Raw genomic sequence first — 19,471 nt, 5'->3', positions numbered from 1 at the left:
TGTTCATTGCTATCTAAAAAGTAAACTACAAGTACTAACTTTTATTAAGTGAGATAGCTGATCCGCAAAATAAGGTAAATAACATGCTACAAAGTTTTTCAAGTTAAAATAAAGCTCGTTTGGTTGAAAAACAAGTTATTAAGGATTAATCATCCCGTGCTTAGTTATCCCACCCTCATTGTGGATATAAATAACACTACAATTCTAAGATAACCAACTGCGCGGCAAGTTATCCTGCAATTTTATCCTAACCAAATATGAGATAACTCATCCTAAATTAACCCCAAAAAGTTGAAAGACCAAACAATAAAAATAGGCCTTCATAACAGTATTCAAGTCAACAATTAAGACAGATATAAAAAAAAAGAAACAATCACCATAAGAGAACGCTTATAACTAAATAGTTCAATCATCTCATACCACTGATGATAAATACAGTCATCAAAACATCTAAGAAATTTAGTTGAACTCGCTCCTTGGTAACTCCAGCCATGTAAGGATTATACCAAGTTCAAGTGTACTTAGAAATGAAGCATAAATCACAACAAAACGCGCTGAAGCTTAAAGCAGTATCTGCCTGCAGCTCAGGAAATACAAGTCATAGATGGAGGATCTGAATCTCAAGCCACTATCTTTGAAGATCTTACAAACAGACTGTCGACAACCTTCCCCATATTTGAAATGGTTTCCAATGTAGCCGGGTAAATTGCGTCTTGCTTAGGGTCCTCAAAAATTACAAGGCATCCAGCACCCTGGTCCAGAGTTCCAGCAAACTTCTTATCTAATATCATTTGAGATAACTTCTTCTCAACATGGTCAGGTGGCAACTCGATCAACTCAGCAATATGAGCAATCTCGACTCTTGAGAAAGGCTCGATCAACCTGCAAAGGTTCTGCTCCATTAAAGTGTCATAGAGCGAAGAGAGGTGTCTATGGACGATAGGATCTTCATCCAGCTGAGCCTTAAAGTTGCGAAGAGCAGTCTCAAAGAACTTCAAAGATCGCTTGGAGTGAGCATCAGCAACAGCTTTCATTGCATCAACTTCTGGCCCCTGATAATTCAATCCAACCTTGGTTGATATTATTCCTGCAACATCATCAGCCTGGCTGACCATGATTTTGCACAGCAACATATACTTGAGACTGTATAAGGCCTGGGGATTTTCAAGGGCATTAAATGCTTCAAATGCCTCGTAGAAATAGCTGTAAGCAGTTTTATAATCTTTCTCTTCTGCATGAAGTATCCCACTCTGCAAATCAATGGCACCTTGCTGAGCTGGAGGGACATAAATAGCATTGGCTGCTGTTCGAGCAGCTGTAAGTGCAGCCTTGGCTTTGGGAAGATTTCTCAAAGAGAAATGGAGCTGGCTCTCCAGTAAGTCAATCTCGACAAGAAGCAGCTTGTCATCCAATCTTCTCACCTCCTTGATCAGCCCTGAAAGGAGTGTCAACGCTTCAGAATACTCTTTGTTTTCCATCAAAAGAGCAGCAAGTTTTGCCTCAACCCGCTGACGAAGGAAAGTTCGTTTCTCCGAACGGGCCCACTGCACTATATCTTTGCAAAGTGTAATCTGAAGGTCAGATGTACCCGTTATTTTAGCCACTGCATCGACAATTCCTTTATTAACAATTTTGGCTGTTTTTGCCTTGGGTATTAAAGAGAAGAAGGGCCGCAACTGGACGAGAAGCTTTTGGAGATCCTCAGCCCTCTTCTCTTGACTTAGGAGGTCAGAGAGATTGAAGATTGCCTGCTCTTTGATCCTTAGGGCCCCGGAAGATGATGAAGGGTTCTCAAGGATGCGGTAGAGAATGGAGATAGCCTCAGATGGGGTTGTAGCCTCAGAAGCCTGAGCTAGTGAATCTGTGGTTGCAGGTAGATATGAAGACGACATTGTTACAGCTAGCAGATCTTAAATCCTACAATTTTTAGTCAACAAGGAAATTAGATATGTACAAACACAAAGGAAGCATTTGGAACAATTCGTCTTGCTGTTTTTTATATGGTTTCTATTTTGCAATTAGTGGCTAAAGATGTGAGAGTAGTTAAAATGAAGAAATTGCATTAAGCTATGCCAGCTACTTTGACATAGAAAGTGAAAATTCTCCAATATGTAGGCAAGTGAAAAAGTACTCTTCAGCTAAAAGGCTCTAATAGGGCAAAAAATCTCATAGAAAACATAGGACCTAAAGTCAGTATTGATTTAGCTACAAGTAAAAGCAACTCATTTCTATGTCCTGAAACAAAAGAATAGAGAAGGAAGACTTAAACTTGGAATGAAGTAAGAAACTGCATGCCAATCCAAATGTACCCTTGTCCTCAATTTCCTCCCAAGTATTTATACCTCTGCAATTTAAATGTCCTAGCAACTTGCAGAATGAAGGTTAGCTAGTCTGATGGAGATAATGAAATTTTAGAGAGAATCCGTTGAGCTGGGATGGAAGCAGTACAGATATTTTGTGAACCAAAGTCCCGATCAAGCACTTGACACGAATGTAAAACCAGCATGAACCTTTAAAAGTTACTACACCAACACATTCACAAAGCAATATAACAACTCTATCCTCAGTATTCTTGCACACTGCCAAGTTTTTAATAAGCAGCAACAATCTTCATTCTACACATAAAACGACACAAGTATGCAGTAGGTCTATTGATACTTTTGAAAGGAAAATTGATCTAGGACTTCATCCTGCCTTGAACAAAATCAGAGTAAAATTAAACACAGAAAACAATTCCATCAGCCTCCAGAAAAGCTTCACGGCTTCCAGGGAGTTAAACGGCCAATGCCTACCTACATTGATGAAAACTCGAGGTTTCATAAGACCGCTGAATAGGCAGTCAACGTATTTAAGCATTCATGAAATTATTGAAATATAACCCCATTAACTAGACCTTACACCCCAATTGTTGAAAAGCACAATCTGGCAATAAAAAATCCATCTTTTACGGTCCTATCCTATTGCATCCTTATTCTGTAAGAAGACAGCAACAACTCCTCAATCCTAAACTAGTTAGAATTGAAGTGAATCCTTAATATCCATTCCATTTGGTTCAGTTCCATTCCACTCGAGTAATAGCTCTCTAACACTAGAGGTTTCTACATTCTCCAAGGATATACAAATCCCTTAAGAAACTAATAAGACTTGGACTTTGTGCAAGTACACCAACATGACTAAACCTTAATTCCGAACTACTATTGCAACCCATTTAGAAAGCTGTAGAAATTGAAGTTACGATATGCAGCACAAGCCGACACAATTCACAAAGCATTGTAAAACCCAACTGCTGAAAAGTCACAATTTGATGATAAAAAACATTGAATAAGAAGTCATCATATTTAAGAGTTCATCAAATTCTTGAAATTGAACCCCAATAACTAAATCTTACACTGCAATAACTGAAAAGTCACAATCTGATGATAAAAACTCCATCTTTTACAACCCTTTCTCTTTTTTTCCTTGTCATATAAGAGAACAAAAACTCCTCAATCCTAAACTAATTGAATTGCCCTTATGAATTCTCATAACCTTAGTTTAGGCTCCATCATACATGTCCTTAAATGTTGGCCACAAGTACATCTCTAGACTCCAAACATCTTGTAGAAATTAAACCCCAACTGTTAAAAGTCTCAATATGATGATATACATTAAATAGGCACTCATCATATTTAGAAGTTCATGAAATTGAACCCCATTAACTAAATTTTACACCGCAATTACTGAAAAGTCGTAATCTGATAATAAAAATTCCGTCTTTTACACCCCTTTCACTTTTTCCCTTTGTTTATATAAGAGAACAACAACAATAACTCCTCAATCCTGAACTAATCGAATCCCCCTTATGAATTCCCAATACCGACTCCATTCACACTCGCTAAGATTACTCTAATACAGATCTGTTAAACAAAATAAACTTAATATCCAATATCGCAACAAAAAGAACACGAAGAATTCAAAAACCATTGTAAAACCCACATCAAAAACCATTCACACTCCCTAAGGTTAGGGTTTTCCTGTACTCCTAAAGATAAATAAGAAACTTACAGAAAGAGATCGCCGATGAAGGAAATGGGTATAGGGTTTTTGAAGGAAAGAATGGAACTTTACCACTGTATGGCAGAGGAGAGGAACAAATTTGCAGCGGCACAAGAATGGTGTTGAAGAAGAGCTTCTGCAGAAATCTGGAATTGGCGCCGAAATCGATCGGGTTTTTAGCGCGAATGTCAAGTCCATTCCATTCCTCACCCTTGTAAAGGGTACCACTTGTACATAAAACATTCTAAATTAAATTTTTATTAGGTTCCTTTAAAAAAGAATGATCTAATTTGAATTAATACAAAGCCTAAGAAAATAATTAAGATTTTCAATTTTATGGTCCTAAAGTAAAGTTATGTCAAATGTATCAAAATATCTTTAAATTTTGCAGCATTAAATATGTCACCTGGAAAATTAAAATTAAAATATTATCAAAAGAAGAAAAACATTACTATTTTTGAAACAGACTAAAAAAGAAAATATGTTTGTTTTTCCTTTTTCCAAATGTTAGAGTAAGTGTTATTGTTGAGTTATGCAGTTATTAGTAACATCGAATATAGATATTTGTGTATTAGTTTATCTCTATATTAATTATTTAATATTCTATTTTGTGTGTAACATGGTATATAAACAAAACACCGTACCTACACCTTGTTTGAATGGTTGTTACCCGCTGAAGTGTATTGTTAATTTAAATGTCATGTTTATTTTAATTATTACTTAAATTTTATTATATCGTATCGTTTCGATTTATTGTTAGAACAACAAAAAAAATTTATTTTATGTAATAACAGATTTGATGAGATTGCATTGTTACCGTACTATTTTCTTCTCATTTTATCTTTACTTATTTATTTATTAATCATATTTTATTTTTACCCTGCTTTTTTTACAGTAGCTCTATCACGTACCCTACTTTTCTTGCAGATTTATTATTCAAATTGTTGATGCGTTACATTATGTAATGAAGGAGAACGATACAATTTATCCAAACGTTATATTCATTAAAACAATATAATACATTATAAAAATAATACAATTATGCAGGTACTATACAACTCTTCTATTGGTTTTGGATCTTCTTTCTAGAAGAGAGAATGAGAAGAATTCACAATTTAACCTCAAAATTGAATTTGATCTCATGATACAATACACCCATATGAAACAAGATAGAACCTTTAATCTAATTCAACCATTAAAATGAATAATATATAATGAGGTCCAACATCAATAAATTACGAGTTGAAATAAATTTGTCTCTAATATCATAAATAAATATTTGGCATTATGATAAGAAATACACATTCGGCCTAACTCGATGACTAAAAGCTTTCTTGTTCTATACTAAAAGGAAAAAAAGACATACTACAAATTATAAATGTCCATGTTACTGTATCTCAACAAAATATATCTCCATTCCTTGGACAGTAAATTTGAACAATTCCCTCTCTCAATTTAAGACGTATACATCTTAGTAAGCTAGCTCTTCTGGAAGCTGGAGCAACTCACGTATCCCTTCACAAACCTGTGTATTTGAGTTTTTTTTTTTCAAAAAATATTCATCAGTTAGTGTAATTTAACGAGAGAACATAAAAGAAAGCTCCGGTTTATTATCTCTCCCACGACTTAATATTATGTGTGTCAAAGGAGAACGATTAACCACATACCATCTTGACCTGCACTTTAATTGATGCGATTAGACGTGTATATTCCTCTATTTGCCTGCACATTTAATTGCAAAAGATCTCCATTTAGTGTAACGCAAGAAACATGGCAGAATATTAATTGAACTGTTGAACAGTGTGTTTCCAGTCAAAACATGGAAAAATGAAGTCACAGAACATGAGGAGAAGGTTTATCATCTTTCTTGAGTGTGAAAGGTTCAATAACACATCCATCCCCTCATTTCTACCCACCCCAGGAAAAACAACAAGATCTGAACAAGTTGGCTCCAATACCAATAACCTTAACCTGAAAATAGAGAGGACGGGGAGCAAAATAAGCACAAACATCTAAGCTGATTAAACACTGATTCACATCCTCATATTCGGTCTTCCTATCTTTTAATCCATAGCACAGTCTAATTATAGTTTATCCGAACTGGAAAACAAAAACATGCTTGAGCAGAATAATATGGAGCTATTAGTTGAGTTATGCTGTCAGTGGATCGTAGTTCAGGAGATTTTAGCTTTACCAGTACTATACAAATCTCTATTAGAGTTGCCAATTATTGCTTAAACAGGGTTTTTAGCTTTTCCTTCACAACTTCAACGCTTGAGTTCTTCGAAAACTATTAAGACTGCTATTTTTTCGTGCGTTCGTGCATATTCCTCCATAGCCAGACTCGGTCCATTGCATGGAAAATGCCATAATGGCTATTAAAACATGTTACCAATACATGCCGTTGACACTGGAAAATTGCTATCAAACTTCAAGTGTCTGACTTAACAGTAATTAGATTTATGAAATACATCCTATTTCTTCTGATTAGTGAGAAAGAGATCCTAACTCTACATCCTATTGAATGCTCCTTGAGGTGTTCGATCTATTATTAAGATGACCAATTTACTGAATGTTATAGTTTATCATTGCACTTATTTTCCAAATCTTAAGAACAGAAGTGGATTTATCATAGACCAACTTATCATTTACATAATAGTTAAGATACAATAGTTAAGATTTTGAAAGGGACTTTACTTGAATTTAAATCTCACATGGAAATAAGACATTACTCATAGAAGCAGAGATCAGTAGTACCTGGCCAATTTCTCCTCCCTTGCTGAAATATAATTTAGAGCTTCCGACCAAGTGAACTCCACATGAAATCCAAGTCCGACATCAACAAATATGTGTGTTGTATCTGGACTGTCAGATCAACTCAGGAAGAAATATCAATATGCAGTGGATGAAAATATCGGGGTATTAGAAATCGTCAAGATACAAATTTTCAATTATAAATGAAAAAGAAGGCAAAAAATGTCAATACATGTTCAAATAAAAGCAGACATCACTTAACTTTTATATATCCAACAATTTTCTTCTGACATTTAAATAAAGATAAGAAAGACTTACACATCAGCTTGCACGTATACTTCCGAGCCAATATTAACCAATGTCTTCAGATTAGTTACACTGTTCTTCACCAAATTCTCTAAATTACTTCTTAAATCAGAGCTAGAAAAAGACAAGGTTAAGAAAACTACATAGACCTCATACCAACGTCAGTTTTCATACAAGTAATTAAGCAATTCAACCCACATGCCTGCAAGTGCAAACTACTACTAAAAGTCCGAAAGACTGGAAGAATGACCCAACTCTATGTTGGTAATGAAACGATATAATAACACGAGAAGGATACAAAAAATTTTGTTGTTCAAAGACTTTGTCCCTGCAGCCATAGAGTGGAAGGAAACAAAATGAAACAAGTTAGGCCACCATAAGATTTTGTGCAGAATATCTTATTACACCTTTTCTCATACATAGGTAACTTTAGTCTGGACGTCGCCGTTCTTCACAAATATAAATGTTAAACTTACTTGCATAACATTGCGGATTTAAGCCTCAAATTAATGATCAGAATTTAACCAGGACAATAATACACCTAGTTGTTTTTTATTCCACTACACAATTTGGCCATTAATACAGGGCAAATAAGTTTTGAAAAAACACCCATAATTTTTACTTCTTTTTTTTTTGGAAACTGGTAACGTAACACCCATAATTTTTACTACTATGATTTTAAAGGAGCAAGCTACATAAGTTTAAGTAAACGACCAAACCAATAATATTCTTGAAAAAATCTTTTAACTATAGGTCATCAAAGATCCATTCCCATTAATAAGACAAGTATTCAGCTGAAAAATATCTATCATTCAAAGAAAGGGGTTGAACAGTACACGATGAGAAAAGAAGTCCCTAAAATAAGAGCCCGTTTGGATTGGCTTAAAAAAAGTTGCTTTAAGTCAAAAATAAAAAGTCAAACTTATATGACTTTTAAGTCAAAAATAAAAAGTTAAACCTAAATGACTTTTAAGTCAAACAATAAAAAGTAGGGGGAGGCCTACTTTTGATTTTTAGCGTATTTTAAGTCATTTTAAACTTATTTTAAGTTATTTTATAATTGCCAAACACTTTCAGAAGTTGAAAACTAATTTAAAAGTAGATTTGACCAACTTTTAAGCCAATCCAAACGGGCTCTAAGTAAAGACATATGTAATAGAAAATGAATTTAGGAAAACTGAAGTGAATGATATATTTGTTACTACCGTTCAGCAATTGCATGAACAAGATCTGGTTTCAGACGGCGATCAATAAACTCCTCAAATCTCCTTACTTTCTCTTGTTTAATAGTGTCCATTGCAATCCTGTTACAAGATAAAATCATGCTCGAAAAAGCTTTACCATCTTATCAAAGATAGACTACAAGAAATTAAGACATGAGACTCAAGCATCCGGAGACAGTGAAGAGTCCTAGTTAGAACCCAAACTCTTTAATTTCTTCCCAGGTATTTATACCTCTGCAATTTCATTGTCTTAGCAACTTGCAGAATGAAGGTTAGCTAGTCTGATGGAGATAATGAAATTTTAGAGAGAAACCAACATGAACATTTAAAGCTACTTTACCAACACATTCAGAAGCAATATAACAACATCATCCTCTGCATTCTTGTACACTGCCAATATTAAAATGCACCAACCATCTACATTCTACAAATAAAAGGACACAAGTATGCAGTAGGCCAATTGAAACATTTTGAAAGGAAAAATTGAATCTAGGACTTCATCCTGACTTGAACAAAATCAGAGTAAAATTAAACTTTGAAACCAATCAACAATTGCATCAGCTTTAGAAAGCTTCACAGCTTCTGGAGAGTAAATGGCCAATGCCTACCAAAATTGATGAAAACTCGAAGTTTCATAAGACCGCTGAATAGGCAGTCAACATATTTAAGCATTCATAAAATTGTTGAAATTAAACCACATTAACTAGACCTTACACCCCAATTGCTGAAAAGCACAATCTGGTGATAAAAAATCTATCTTTTATGGCCATATCCTATTTCTGTAAGAAAACAGCAATAACAACTCTTCAATCCTAAACTAGTTAGAACTGGCCTTGTGATTGCTAAACATCCATTCCATTTGGATTAGTTTCATTCCACTCAAGTAATACTTCTCTAACACAGGAGGTTTCTACATTCTCCAAGGATATACAGATCCCTTAAGAAACTAACAAGACTCGGACTTTATTTAAGTATACACATGACTAAACCTTAATTCCGAACTACAATTGCAACACATTTAGAGAGCTGTAGAAAACAAAGTTTCGATATGCAACACAAACCAAGACGATTCACAAAGCATTGTAAAACCCAACTGCTCATAAGTCACAATCTGATGATAAAAAACATTGAATAAGCAGTCATCATATTCAAGAGTTCATGAAATTCTTGACATCGAACCCCATTAACTAAACCTTACTTTGCAATTTCTGAAAAAATCACAATCTGATGATAAAATCCAATCTTTTACACCCCTTTCTATTTTTTTTTCATTGTCATATACGAGAACAACAACAATAACTCCTCAATCCTAAACTAATCAGATTGCCCTTATGAATTCTCAATACCCATTCACACTCAGTAAGGATTTCTACATTCTCCAAGGACATATAGATCTCTAAACAAATGAAAAAGACTCCGACTTTATGTAAGTATACCAATACGACTAAACCTTAATTCCGAACTAGAATTGCAACACGTTCAGAGTCACCTACCACTGTCCTAACCCAAGTTTTGGCTCCATCATACACGTCCTTAATAGCCCTAATGTAAGCCATAAGTACACATCTAGACTCCAAATAGCTCATAGAAATTAAAGCCCAATTGCTTAAAAGTCGTAATATGACGATATAAACCGTGGAATAGGCAGTCATCATATTTACAAGTTCATGAAATTCTTGAAATTGAACCCCATTAACTAAACCTTAATTGCTGAAAACTCACAATCTGATGATAAAAAATCCATCTTTTACGCCCCTTAATTGCTGAAAAGTCAGAGTCACAAATATTAACAGTATAGACTCACACTACTATAATAGGCAAAACAAGAATAAGATTCCGAAAAAAAATCATCACCTTCACAGATTTCTAGCCTAAAGTGAAGCACTTGACGTTACAATTTAATTATTTAAAATTAATTATAAATCAAAATTTATTTAACAGAATTTTAATTAAATAATTTAAATAATTATTTTAAACACTTGGTGACCATCTATTGGTTACAATTTGATTATTTAAAATTAATTATGAATTAAAATTATGAAAAGGGCCTAAAATGCCCTCGATCTATTGAAAATGGTACAAAAATGCCCTTCATGTCCTTTTTCGTTAATGAAAAGGTCGTTTTTGGACCTAAATATGGATGTCAAGGTCATTTTAGGCCCAATAAATGAATGAGGGGTATTTTTGTACCATTTTCAATAGTTCAATGGCATTTTAGGCCATTTTCCGTAAATTAAATGACATTGGTAGTATGTTTTTTTCAAATTGAAAGTATAAAAAGCGCTAAAACCAGTTGCAGAATATCACATGTGATACCATCAGTAATTCAACAAATACATATACGAGTTTATTGGCCTTCCCAACAGCATCAGCTGGTAAAATTCCTTCAAATCTGTAAAGGAAAAAAGTAAATTAGTTGAGTAAAACCAAACAAAAAAAATTAATCATTCAAGAAAGCTTAATATCATGGCGCAACGATATTACTTCAGGACAGGGTAGGAGTGACCTTGTAATGGACAAGGTGAGAGAAACGAAATTGAGATGATTCGGACATGTAAAGAGGGGATGTATGGATGCGCTAGTAAGGAAGTGTGGGAGGTTGATTATAGTGGGTTTGAGGAAAGGCCGAGGTAAGCCGAATAAGTATTTGAGGAGAGCTGATTAGGCAAAACATGACACATTTATAGTTTATCAAGGATATGACCTTAGATAAGAGTACGCAAAAGTCAAGGATTAAGGTAGAAGGGCAAAGGCTAGTAGGTACAATGTTGTTTAGTTTTTTTTCTCAATATTATTTTTATTACTCTTCTCTATTATCTTATTCTTCAAAAAAAAAACATCAACTTCATTAGTGTATATTCTTTTCAAACCCGTTTTGAAATGCTTTACTAGGAAACAGTTCCTTTATCTTCACAAGGTGAGTACCTACCACCTACCTTAGATCCCATGCTTCCACACTTGTGAATTACACTAAATATGTTATTATTGTTATTGTTACTGATATTATTTCAATTGGATTTGAAATAATATTTGCTTATTCTTTAGATTCAGTGATCTTACTCTATTTTATCTGTGACGCTTTCGTTATTTGTTTCTCCCATATCGCTTTTAATTTCTTAGCCTTATTTGACATCTTTTATGCTTTTATTGAGCCGAGGGTCTCCAGGAAACAGTCGTCCTACCTTGGTAGGAATAAGGTCTGCGTACACTCTACCCTCCCCAGACCCCACGTTGTGTGATTTCACTGGGTTGTTGTTTGTTGTTGTTGTTGTTAGATTCAGTGATCTCCAAGGAATGGACTAATGAGGATGGAACAACAAATAGTATTTCAGCTTCCATCCATCAATGTTCTGCCTTTGAATTGAATATATGAAGCTAATTAATTTGGGATGTGTTTATTAAAAAAATTATCTGTTGTCTACCTTTAGTAGATAGTAACAATTCTTAGCAGTATAGGCTTCCTAGTTTCTAGATTTGATTTGTAAAGCATGCATCATCATATTCATTAATAGTTCTTCCATTTCACAGTGAAGAGTAAAATGAGCATAACAGAAGTTGTAAGCTCTAGACAAGTTGTCAAAAGAAATACTACTCCATTTGTTTGTCTGAGTTTGACTTGATACGGAATGTAAGAAAGTAAAAAATACTTTCCACATAACATGTGGACATTTTGGTACATTCTACATATTATTTTTTTAAATTTCGTGGCGAGTCAAACCAGACAAACAAATTGAAACAAAGGGAGTACTTAACAAGCTAGTTTATAAAGACAATTATGTTTAAACTTCAGTTGCATTTGGATCAACAACATACCTGATAACCAATTTGAGGTGTAGTGTTGGAGCATCGTTGATCTACCGGTGGATGATAACCTCAAAATCAGAAAATCCCATCTCTTCAACTTGGATTTCCCTAATGACCATGGCTGACTCGGAGAGTGATTCCTTGCATGACTTTACCTCAATGGATTTCAGAGAAGACATGTATCCAAAGCAAGAAGGGATCACCTCAAGATATCGGCATCTTTTCAGTACCAAGTGTTGAAGGCATGGAAATGCATCATCTGAGACATTCCATTCTGAAAAAGATGCATTTTCTAGTTTCAAGAATTTGAGTTTGCCAAACTGCTCATCGTTCACTTTCCATGTATTGGAACTAATGGTAACTCCTAGTAGTCTGAGTACCTCAAGATTTGAAAGAGTTGTGATTTCATTGAGGTGCATGCTAAAATTGGACAGTGTCAATTTCTTGAGGTGTGACGGGAGCTTCAGCTGATCGATTGATGTCAATGTAGCACTGGAAGAAATCTTGAGAGTTTCGAGCATTGTAAGATTGTTAAATGCAGTGAGCCAGCCATCAAATTCAGAAACTTCACATCTCAGTCTCCGGAGATTTGGTGTCTGCGCCAAAATCTTATCAGCATTTTCCGCACAAGAAAAATATGCTGAGGAAAGAATTTGCAAATCATCCATTTTCAAAGGGCTTTCTAAGAATTCTTGTTCATTCTGCGAAGTGAAATATGCTTGGTCGTTTATTTGCAGATGTCGCAACTTAACCATCTTCCAAATGGTTTCTGGTAATGATATTCGTCCTCTACTTCCTTGAACTATCAAAGTTTCACGGTTCCAAAGTTTGGCTGGGAGGGATAATGTATCATTGTCGGTACGAAAAGTAACATACCTCAAAAGGGTTAATTCCTGTGGGAAAGAATCAATTACAGTGAATTCAAAATCTAACACCCTCAGAAACTTGAACCTTTTAAAAATGTCTGATGCACGGTCTATTGAAGCGAATGCAGTTCTTCTGGATTCCCTAAACCGGAAAGATTTCACATGCGAGAAAAACAAGCACCAGTTTGCAAGATTGTCACTCTGAGAATAAAGAAATAAGCAACGCGGAGTATTGCATTTTGGAGAGAAAAATTGAGTAGGATCCGAACCTGCATCCCTTTAATGGAGAAATACGTATAATCAGACAAAGCCTTAGAGATGAATAGATTGAAAGAAAAATATTAAAGGTTTTGATTACCCATTTATCCTTTGTAATATGTTCTCCAACTTGGCTTTCTTCCTGCAAAATTCAAGCACCAGGTCATGAATGCGACATGTCTTGATCCTTCCATCAAAACTCCTTTTATCAACCATCACAAGGTTTCTCCCAATAAGATTCTCCAAGTAATTTTCTGCTATTTCCTCCAAAATGTTCTCCGTATGAGGTTTTATGAAACCTTCCACTATCCACAACCATGTTAACTTTGAGACTTGAATCTTTCCATCCTCGGGGAATACTCCCAAATACAGAAAGCAAGGTTTCAAATAGGATGGTAAATTCTGATAACTTAGATCAAGCGTACCCTCCATCTGATCCCAAATATTTGGACCTAAATTTGTTGCCACTTGTTCCCAACAATGTTTTTCCTTCTTCATTCTTGTGAGGATACCTGCTACCAGAATAATTGAAAGAGGAAGCCCTCCGCACTTTTTTACTATTTCTTTGCCTACATCTCTTAGGATAAGAGGACAACTTTCGTTGTTGAACACCTTATTGTTTAATAACAACCAACTTTCATCACTATTGAGAAATCGAAGCTGATGGGGATCACTATCATGTTTAGCATGAGAGGCAACCTCATAATGCCGAGTTGTCATAATAATTCTACTTCCGTTGTTATCTTCAGGAAAGCACAACTTTAGATCGTCCCATGCACTAGTTTCCCAGACATCATCAATGAGGAGAAGGTATCTCTTGCGCATTAAAAGTTTGCGAAGCTTATCTGCCAATTCATTTTCAGTCTCTCTTCCAAGTGTAGCTCTTTCATCAGTAATATCACGAAGAATGGCTAGTAATAAGTCCTTCAGCGTATATTCCTGAGAGACACAACAATGGGCATGGATGTCAAAATAAGAGACAACTGACTCATCAGAATATAGCTTGTTAGCCAGAGTTGTCTTGCCTAATCCAGCCACTCCAACAATTGAAATTACATCAAGGCCTGATGATCCTCGTTTTAGTTTGCCTATCAGTTCAACCATCACATCCTCAAATCCTACAATTTCTTCATTGATCCTTCCCTTACCAGCAAACTGTGAAGAAGCAACACCAAAAATCCGAACGAATCCCTTGAGAACTAACTGCACAAATGAAGTTAGCTTGTATGGAGATGACGGTATCTCATTATGCGATACAAAGTCTGACACATTTTTTTCTTGAATCTCTGCTACCTCTGCCATGAACATTTTAATATCCTCTCCAATGTTCAAGATCCAGATAAAAAGACACCAGTCAGGAACATCTTTTTTCTTACAAGCATCAACAATATGTTCTACCTCATACACCAAATGAGTGGTCTTTGTTGCAAAATGTTGAAGTCCGTCTTGCTGTTCTAAAACAGCTTGAAAGCACTTGAGTTCTTTCTGAATTGTCTGAAAGTTGTCTCTTGACTGAATTTGAATACATGCTTAGAAATATCTCCCTGTTGTCTAAAATGAAATCAGCAGAGCCCACTCCATCGATTCCAGGTAAGTGGAACTGGAGGAGGAATTTCTTTCTAGCGATGAGGTAGATCAAACCTTTCATACTTTGGATTTTTCCTGTGAAATCAGGATTCTCATTATCATCATTTAATGAGCAAACCAGAAGTCCTGCATCAACTATCGCAGAGTCTATATCTTGAAGATGAAATTCAAGGACCTTTGCTGGTAGATTGACTAGAATTGCTCCGAAGAAGTTGAGTGTCTCCTTAAGTTCTGCCTTTATTGCAATGCAATTACTAGAGACTGGTAGTTCTTTTAAAGTGTGTCAAAGAGACTCCAGAAACCCAACATCACAATCGAATACATACTTAACATTGATAACGGGATACCATTGTGACTGAACCAAATTTAGAGCTTGCAGGATATGAATGAAGAACTTACATATGCTTGGCTGAATAGGCTGGATTTTGCTCTGCATAAGATTAGAAAGCAAAGAATTCTCTTCATTTGGAGCTGTGTCTTGATACATGTATACATTGCTTGGAAGACACAACCACATAGCCGTAGTTGTTTCCCAGGTCACTTGTACAACATGAGTGAAGAAAGCATATTGTACCTGAGGCTCTATGCATCTGTCTTGAACAAAGCAGACAAAACTAGAGAGGAAATTCAACTTCTTCAATACCTTTTTAATTTGAACCATATGTCGTCCCCCAATACAAAGTGGTGAACTTGGATAGTCAAATTTCAGTAAATTACTGAGATTGTCAGCAACAATGTCAATGAATTTCATTACAAAAAGTGAATCACAATGCCATCCTCATTGGCTAAAAGTTGACATGATATTTCTTGAAAGAAGAAATTACCTTTCATGATTTCCAACTTAGTCTGCTGAAACTCATATTGCAAGTGGCAGATATAGTCATAAAATTGGTGACTCCACGGGCTTACTTGCGTACTGTACATCTGGATGAGTTCATTTGCAGCACCGTGGAACAATGCTCGGACTTTTTACCAGCTGACATCTGGTTCATCTTTGAAGATATGCAATTCAATAATGACACTCAGGAACTTGAAATTCCTTTTAAGGAACCTCAGTCGATCTAACGAAGACCTATGTTCTTCTGAAAAGAAGTCAAAGGAACTCCATTCATCTTCCATCAACTGCTGAGAATCCTCTGAGGACAACAAATTTGTTTCTAAAAATATAATGAATGAATCACATTCCTCTCTAATCTCCCGTGAAGTTTCAAGGAAATCAGACACCTTCGATCTAAATTCGTCCAAATACATACGGAATGAGCCCCATTCTTCTTCAATACGAAGCAGAGCGGTAAGGGTATCAAGCTCCCGTGCAAACAGATATTCATCTAAGAACCTATAGAATGAATTGCATTCATCTTCAATCTGCTGCAGAGTTCCACGTAAATGAGATAACATTGACAGATACTCGGCTGAAAACAAACGGACTGAACCCCATTTCTCTTCAATCCACTGCAGTGTGTCAAGGGACGAGACTCCTCTGATATATTATATCCCTCGAGAAACATATTAAATGAACGGCTTGCCTGGGCAAGCTGTGAGAGAGTTGTGATCAGGATATAAGGTTCATCTGAGAACATATCATAATCGAATGAACCCCATTGGTTTTCAATCCTATTCAGAGTTTCAAGAAGATGGATGTTGTCCAAGAATATACGGAATGAGCCACATTTCGTTTCAACCCACTGCAGAGTGTCTAGGAAATGATATAACTGTGACTGATGTTCGTCTACAAGCACAGCATTGCAGGATGAACTGAATTCTTTTTCGACTTTCAGCAGAGTTTGGATGAGATGAGCATCGCCTCGAGACGCTAATTGATTTTCAACATTTTTCAGTGTTTCAAGGGGATGTACTATGTTTGAAGACATGTAGAAATCTCTCCTATTCTTTCTGCAGATTATGTGATAAGTGATAACAACTGTTAATGAATTGAACTAAGGAAAACTACATTGAGGTTTCTCTTTCTTCTATTTTGAGTTTCCGGGGAAAATGAGATAAAAGTGTTACGAGAGTGGACACGGGATTTCTATTTTTTTTTCTTTTGTTATAAACGTTTAATTAGGGGTTAATTACGAAGAGATGAGGTTGATTTAAAATATTTGTAAACTTAAGGTAAAAAATTAAAAGATCAAAAACTTTTAACAAAATCCAAAATTTCATCCATTTTCTAAATGCATTTCTTCCTCTTTCTCTGTTCTCCTCTCCTCTCTTCTCTTCTCTTTTCTTTTCCCCAATTGTTTCACTCCGATTTGATTGTGAAAATTATAAAAAAAAAAATTGATGAAAAGAGAAGAGAAGAGAGGAGAGGATATGTTGTTTATATAAACAGGAGTTGTTCAAGCAACCAAGATTTGTTATTTAAACAACCCTAAGTTGTTTAGTTTAAACAACAGAAGTTGTTTAAACAACCAAAAATTATTTAAACAACCAGAAGATATTTAAACAACCCTAAGTTGTTTAGGTATTTTTTATGATTCTTTAGTTAAAACAATGAGAATATTTTAAATATTAGCTAGTTGTTTGGAGAAATATGAAAATATTTGCTAATTGTTTTGGAGATCGAGATATGAAAATATTTGTTAGTTGTTTAGACAAATATTTAAACATCTGTTAGTTGTTTGGAGGTGATGATGATGTGGAGAAGGGGAGGTTGGGAGGAGGATGGGGCTGAGGGGTGGATGAGGGGCAGGAAAAAAAAGAAAGGGGGTCTTTTGTAAATTAAACAAACTTGTGGGTTCTTAAAATATGTGTCATTATCACTAATTAAAGAAGAGTACCTTTTACTTCATTTTCAAGACTTGTGTCCTATTTTTTTTATTTACACTCTCAAAAGTCTCTTTTAATTTACTCCCCCGAGTTTCTGTTTGTATAAAAAATATTATAAACTGGAACTAATTGGTCTCAATCTGCCAAACTACTCCACATGCATTTTATTACTCCATCCGTTTCAATTTGTTTGTCTGATTTTAATTTGATACGAAGTTTAAGAAAATAAAAAAGACGTTTGAATCTTGTTGTCTTAAACTAAAGATATGCTGAATATACCAAAATGTCCTTTAATTTTGTATTAAACATGTTAGGTAGAAAGTTGGAATTAAGAGTAAGTCAAAAAAAATAATTGAAAAAGATGTTATTTTTGAAATGGACTAAAAAAAAGTAAGACAAACAAATTGAAATGGAAGGAGTAATAGTTACGTCAAATTTGACCAAGCTATTGTGGCCTTCAATGAATCTCTATGTTATTTTATCATTTCAAATTTGACTAAGTGATTGTGGTCCTCAATGAATTTGTATAACTTTTTAAATATTTAGTTGCTTCAAGGCATGTCTGTTGGTTTGTCTCATTTCATAGCTGATGTAGGTTAGCAAAAAAAATACTTGTAAATAAAACCGCATTATTTTGGTGAGGTTCACAATGTATCTACAAATAATGCAGTTAGTACAGGAGAAGTCAAATATATTCAAGATCCAATCTCAAATATGAAACTTTGAAAAAATAATGCAGTGAAATTTGTATTATTATAAAATAAATTAACTTATCAAATTAAGGCGGAGAGAATAAGAGAAACAGAGAGACTGAGAGAAACTTTATTTTCGTGTATATCACACAATTCCTATATCTGATGGCTCCTTTTATAGCCAAAATCATGTACAAGTTGAGTCTTCAACTTGGAGACAACAACTAGTGGCAACATAAAGGATGATAGTGACATCCATTAATATGCAACACTCTTCATTGGATGTCCACGTGTAATAAAAAAAAATTACAAGAAATAATATACATAGTTACCCTGAACACCCATAGATGTTCAAACCTTACTAGGAAAAATCCAGTGGGAAAAAGTCTAGTAAAGAAAAAAGAGTACACACATCTGATAATACGCCTTGAGTGCTGCCTCATTAAAAACCTAACCAGAAAAACCCAGTGGGACAAAACCTTGGTTAAGGGAGAAAGAGTGCAGCGCATATTTTACTCCCCCTGATGAAAACTTCATTTGATATCTCGAAGACGATGCATTCCAATTTTGTATCTCATTTTCTCAAAGGGTGAAGTCGGCAATGTCTTGGTAAACATATCTACTAAATTGTCACTTAAACGAACTTGTTAGACATCTATTTCACCCTTCTTTTGAAGATCATGAGTAAAAAAGAATTTTGGTGAAATATGTTTTGGTCTGTCTCCTTTGATGTATCCTCCCTTCAGTTGCGCTATACATGCAACATTGTTTTCATATAATATTATTGGAACGTCTCTTTTCAAAGAAAGGCCACATGTTTCTTGAATGTGTTGAATTATTGATATTAACCAAATGCATTCTCTACTTGCTTCATGGATGGCTATTATCTCTGCATGATTTGAGAAAGTGGCAACCATAGTTTGCTTTGTTGAACGCCATGATATAGTTGTACCACCACATGTAAATAAATAGCCTATCGGTGATCGTCCTTTATGGGGATCAAACAAATATCCCGCATCTGCGTAACCAATCAATTGTGACGTGGATTCATTTGAGTAAAACAATCCCATATCAATGGTCCCTCGGAGGTATCTGAATATATGCGTAATTCCATTCCAGTGTCTTTGTGTTGGAGAAGAACTAAATCTTGATAACAAGCTTACAGAGAAAACTATAT

General features: G+C 35.0%; 2 protein-coding genes and 1 pseudogene across 8 annotated transcripts; all 3 read right to left on the bottom strand.

Moving 5' to 3' along the window:
* Window positions 1-379: 379 nt before the first annotated feature.
* Window positions 380-4,253, bottom strand: LOC129869772 (26S proteasome non-ATPase regulatory subunit 11 homolog). Of its 2 annotated transcripts, none has more exons than XM_055944408.1 (2): window positions 4,108-4,253; window positions 380-1,917 (listed from the first exon to the last, which is right to left on the bottom strand). In XM_055944408.1, the coding sequence occupies exon 2, from the start codon at window positions 1,890-1,892 to the stop codon at window positions 621-623; it is 1,272 nt and encodes a 423-aa protein (XP_055800383.1). In that variant the 5' UTR covers window positions 1,893-1,917; window positions 4,108-4,253; the 3' UTR covers window positions 380-620. The 2 variants fall into 2 exon arrangements, with proteins under 2 accessions (XP_055800383.1, XP_055800417.1); XM_055944442.1 differs by having other exon boundaries at window positions 4,045-4,252.
* Window positions 4,254-5,277: 1,024 nt separating this feature from the next.
* LOC129870322 (uncharacterized) lies at window positions 5,278-10,147 on the bottom strand. Of its 6 annotated transcripts, none has more exons than XM_055945313.1 (7): window positions 10,041-10,147; window positions 8,301-8,399; window positions 7,394-7,423; window positions 7,108-7,209; window positions 6,793-6,900; window positions 5,703-5,757; window positions 5,278-5,560 (listed from the first exon to the last, which is right to left on the bottom strand). In XM_055945313.1, the coding sequence occupies exons 2-7, from the start codon at window positions 8,390-8,392 to the stop codon at window positions 5,507-5,509; spliced, it is 441 nt and encodes a 146-aa protein (XP_055801288.1). In that variant the 5' UTR covers window positions 8,393-8,399; window positions 10,041-10,147; the 3' UTR covers window positions 5,278-5,506. The 6 variants fall into 6 exon arrangements, with proteins under 6 accessions (XP_055801288.1, XP_055801423.1, XP_055801141.1 ...); XM_055945448.1 differs by having other exon boundaries at window positions 10,021-10,045; XM_055945166.1 differs by lacking the exon at window positions 10,041-10,147 and adding an exon at window positions 9,980-10,026.
* A 1,972-nt stretch (window positions 10,148-12,119) lies between these two features.
* LOC129889093 (putative late blight resistance protein homolog R1B-23) lies at window positions 12,120-16,704 on the bottom strand (annotated as a pseudogene).
* Window positions 16,705-19,471: the final 2,767 nt, after the last annotated feature.

This window comes from Solanum dulcamara, chromosome 1 (assembly GCF_947179165.1).
Source record: "Solanum dulcamara chromosome 1, daSolDulc1.2, whole genome shotgun sequence".
NCBI classification, from domain to species: Eukaryota; Viridiplantae; Streptophyta; class Magnoliopsida; order Solanales; family Solanaceae; genus Solanum; species Solanum dulcamara.
Note: the sequence above shows the minus strand (reverse complement) of the source record. Positions and strands in the feature narration are given on the sequence as shown.

What these genes read in the sequence shown, in the direction of transcription:
- LOC129870322 (XM_055945166.1), bottom strand. Translation starts at nt 10,011, where the DNA reads ATGGGGTTCAATTTCAAGAATTTCATGAACTT. An exon ending in TTTGAACAACAAAATTTTTT is followed by an intron (nt 7,210 to 7,393) that starts GTATCCTTCTCG and finishes GTCTTTTTCTAG; the next exon opens with CTCTGATTTAAGAAGTAATT. An exon ending in TTAAAGTGCAGGTCAAGATG is followed by an intron (nt 5,561 to 5,702) that starts GTATGTGGTTAA and finishes TCAAATACACAG; the next exon opens with GTTTGTGAAGGGATACGTGA.
- LOC129869772 (XM_055944408.1), bottom strand. Translation starts at nt 1,892, where the DNA reads ATGTCGTCTTCATATCTACCTGCAACCACAGATTCACTAGCTCAGGCT.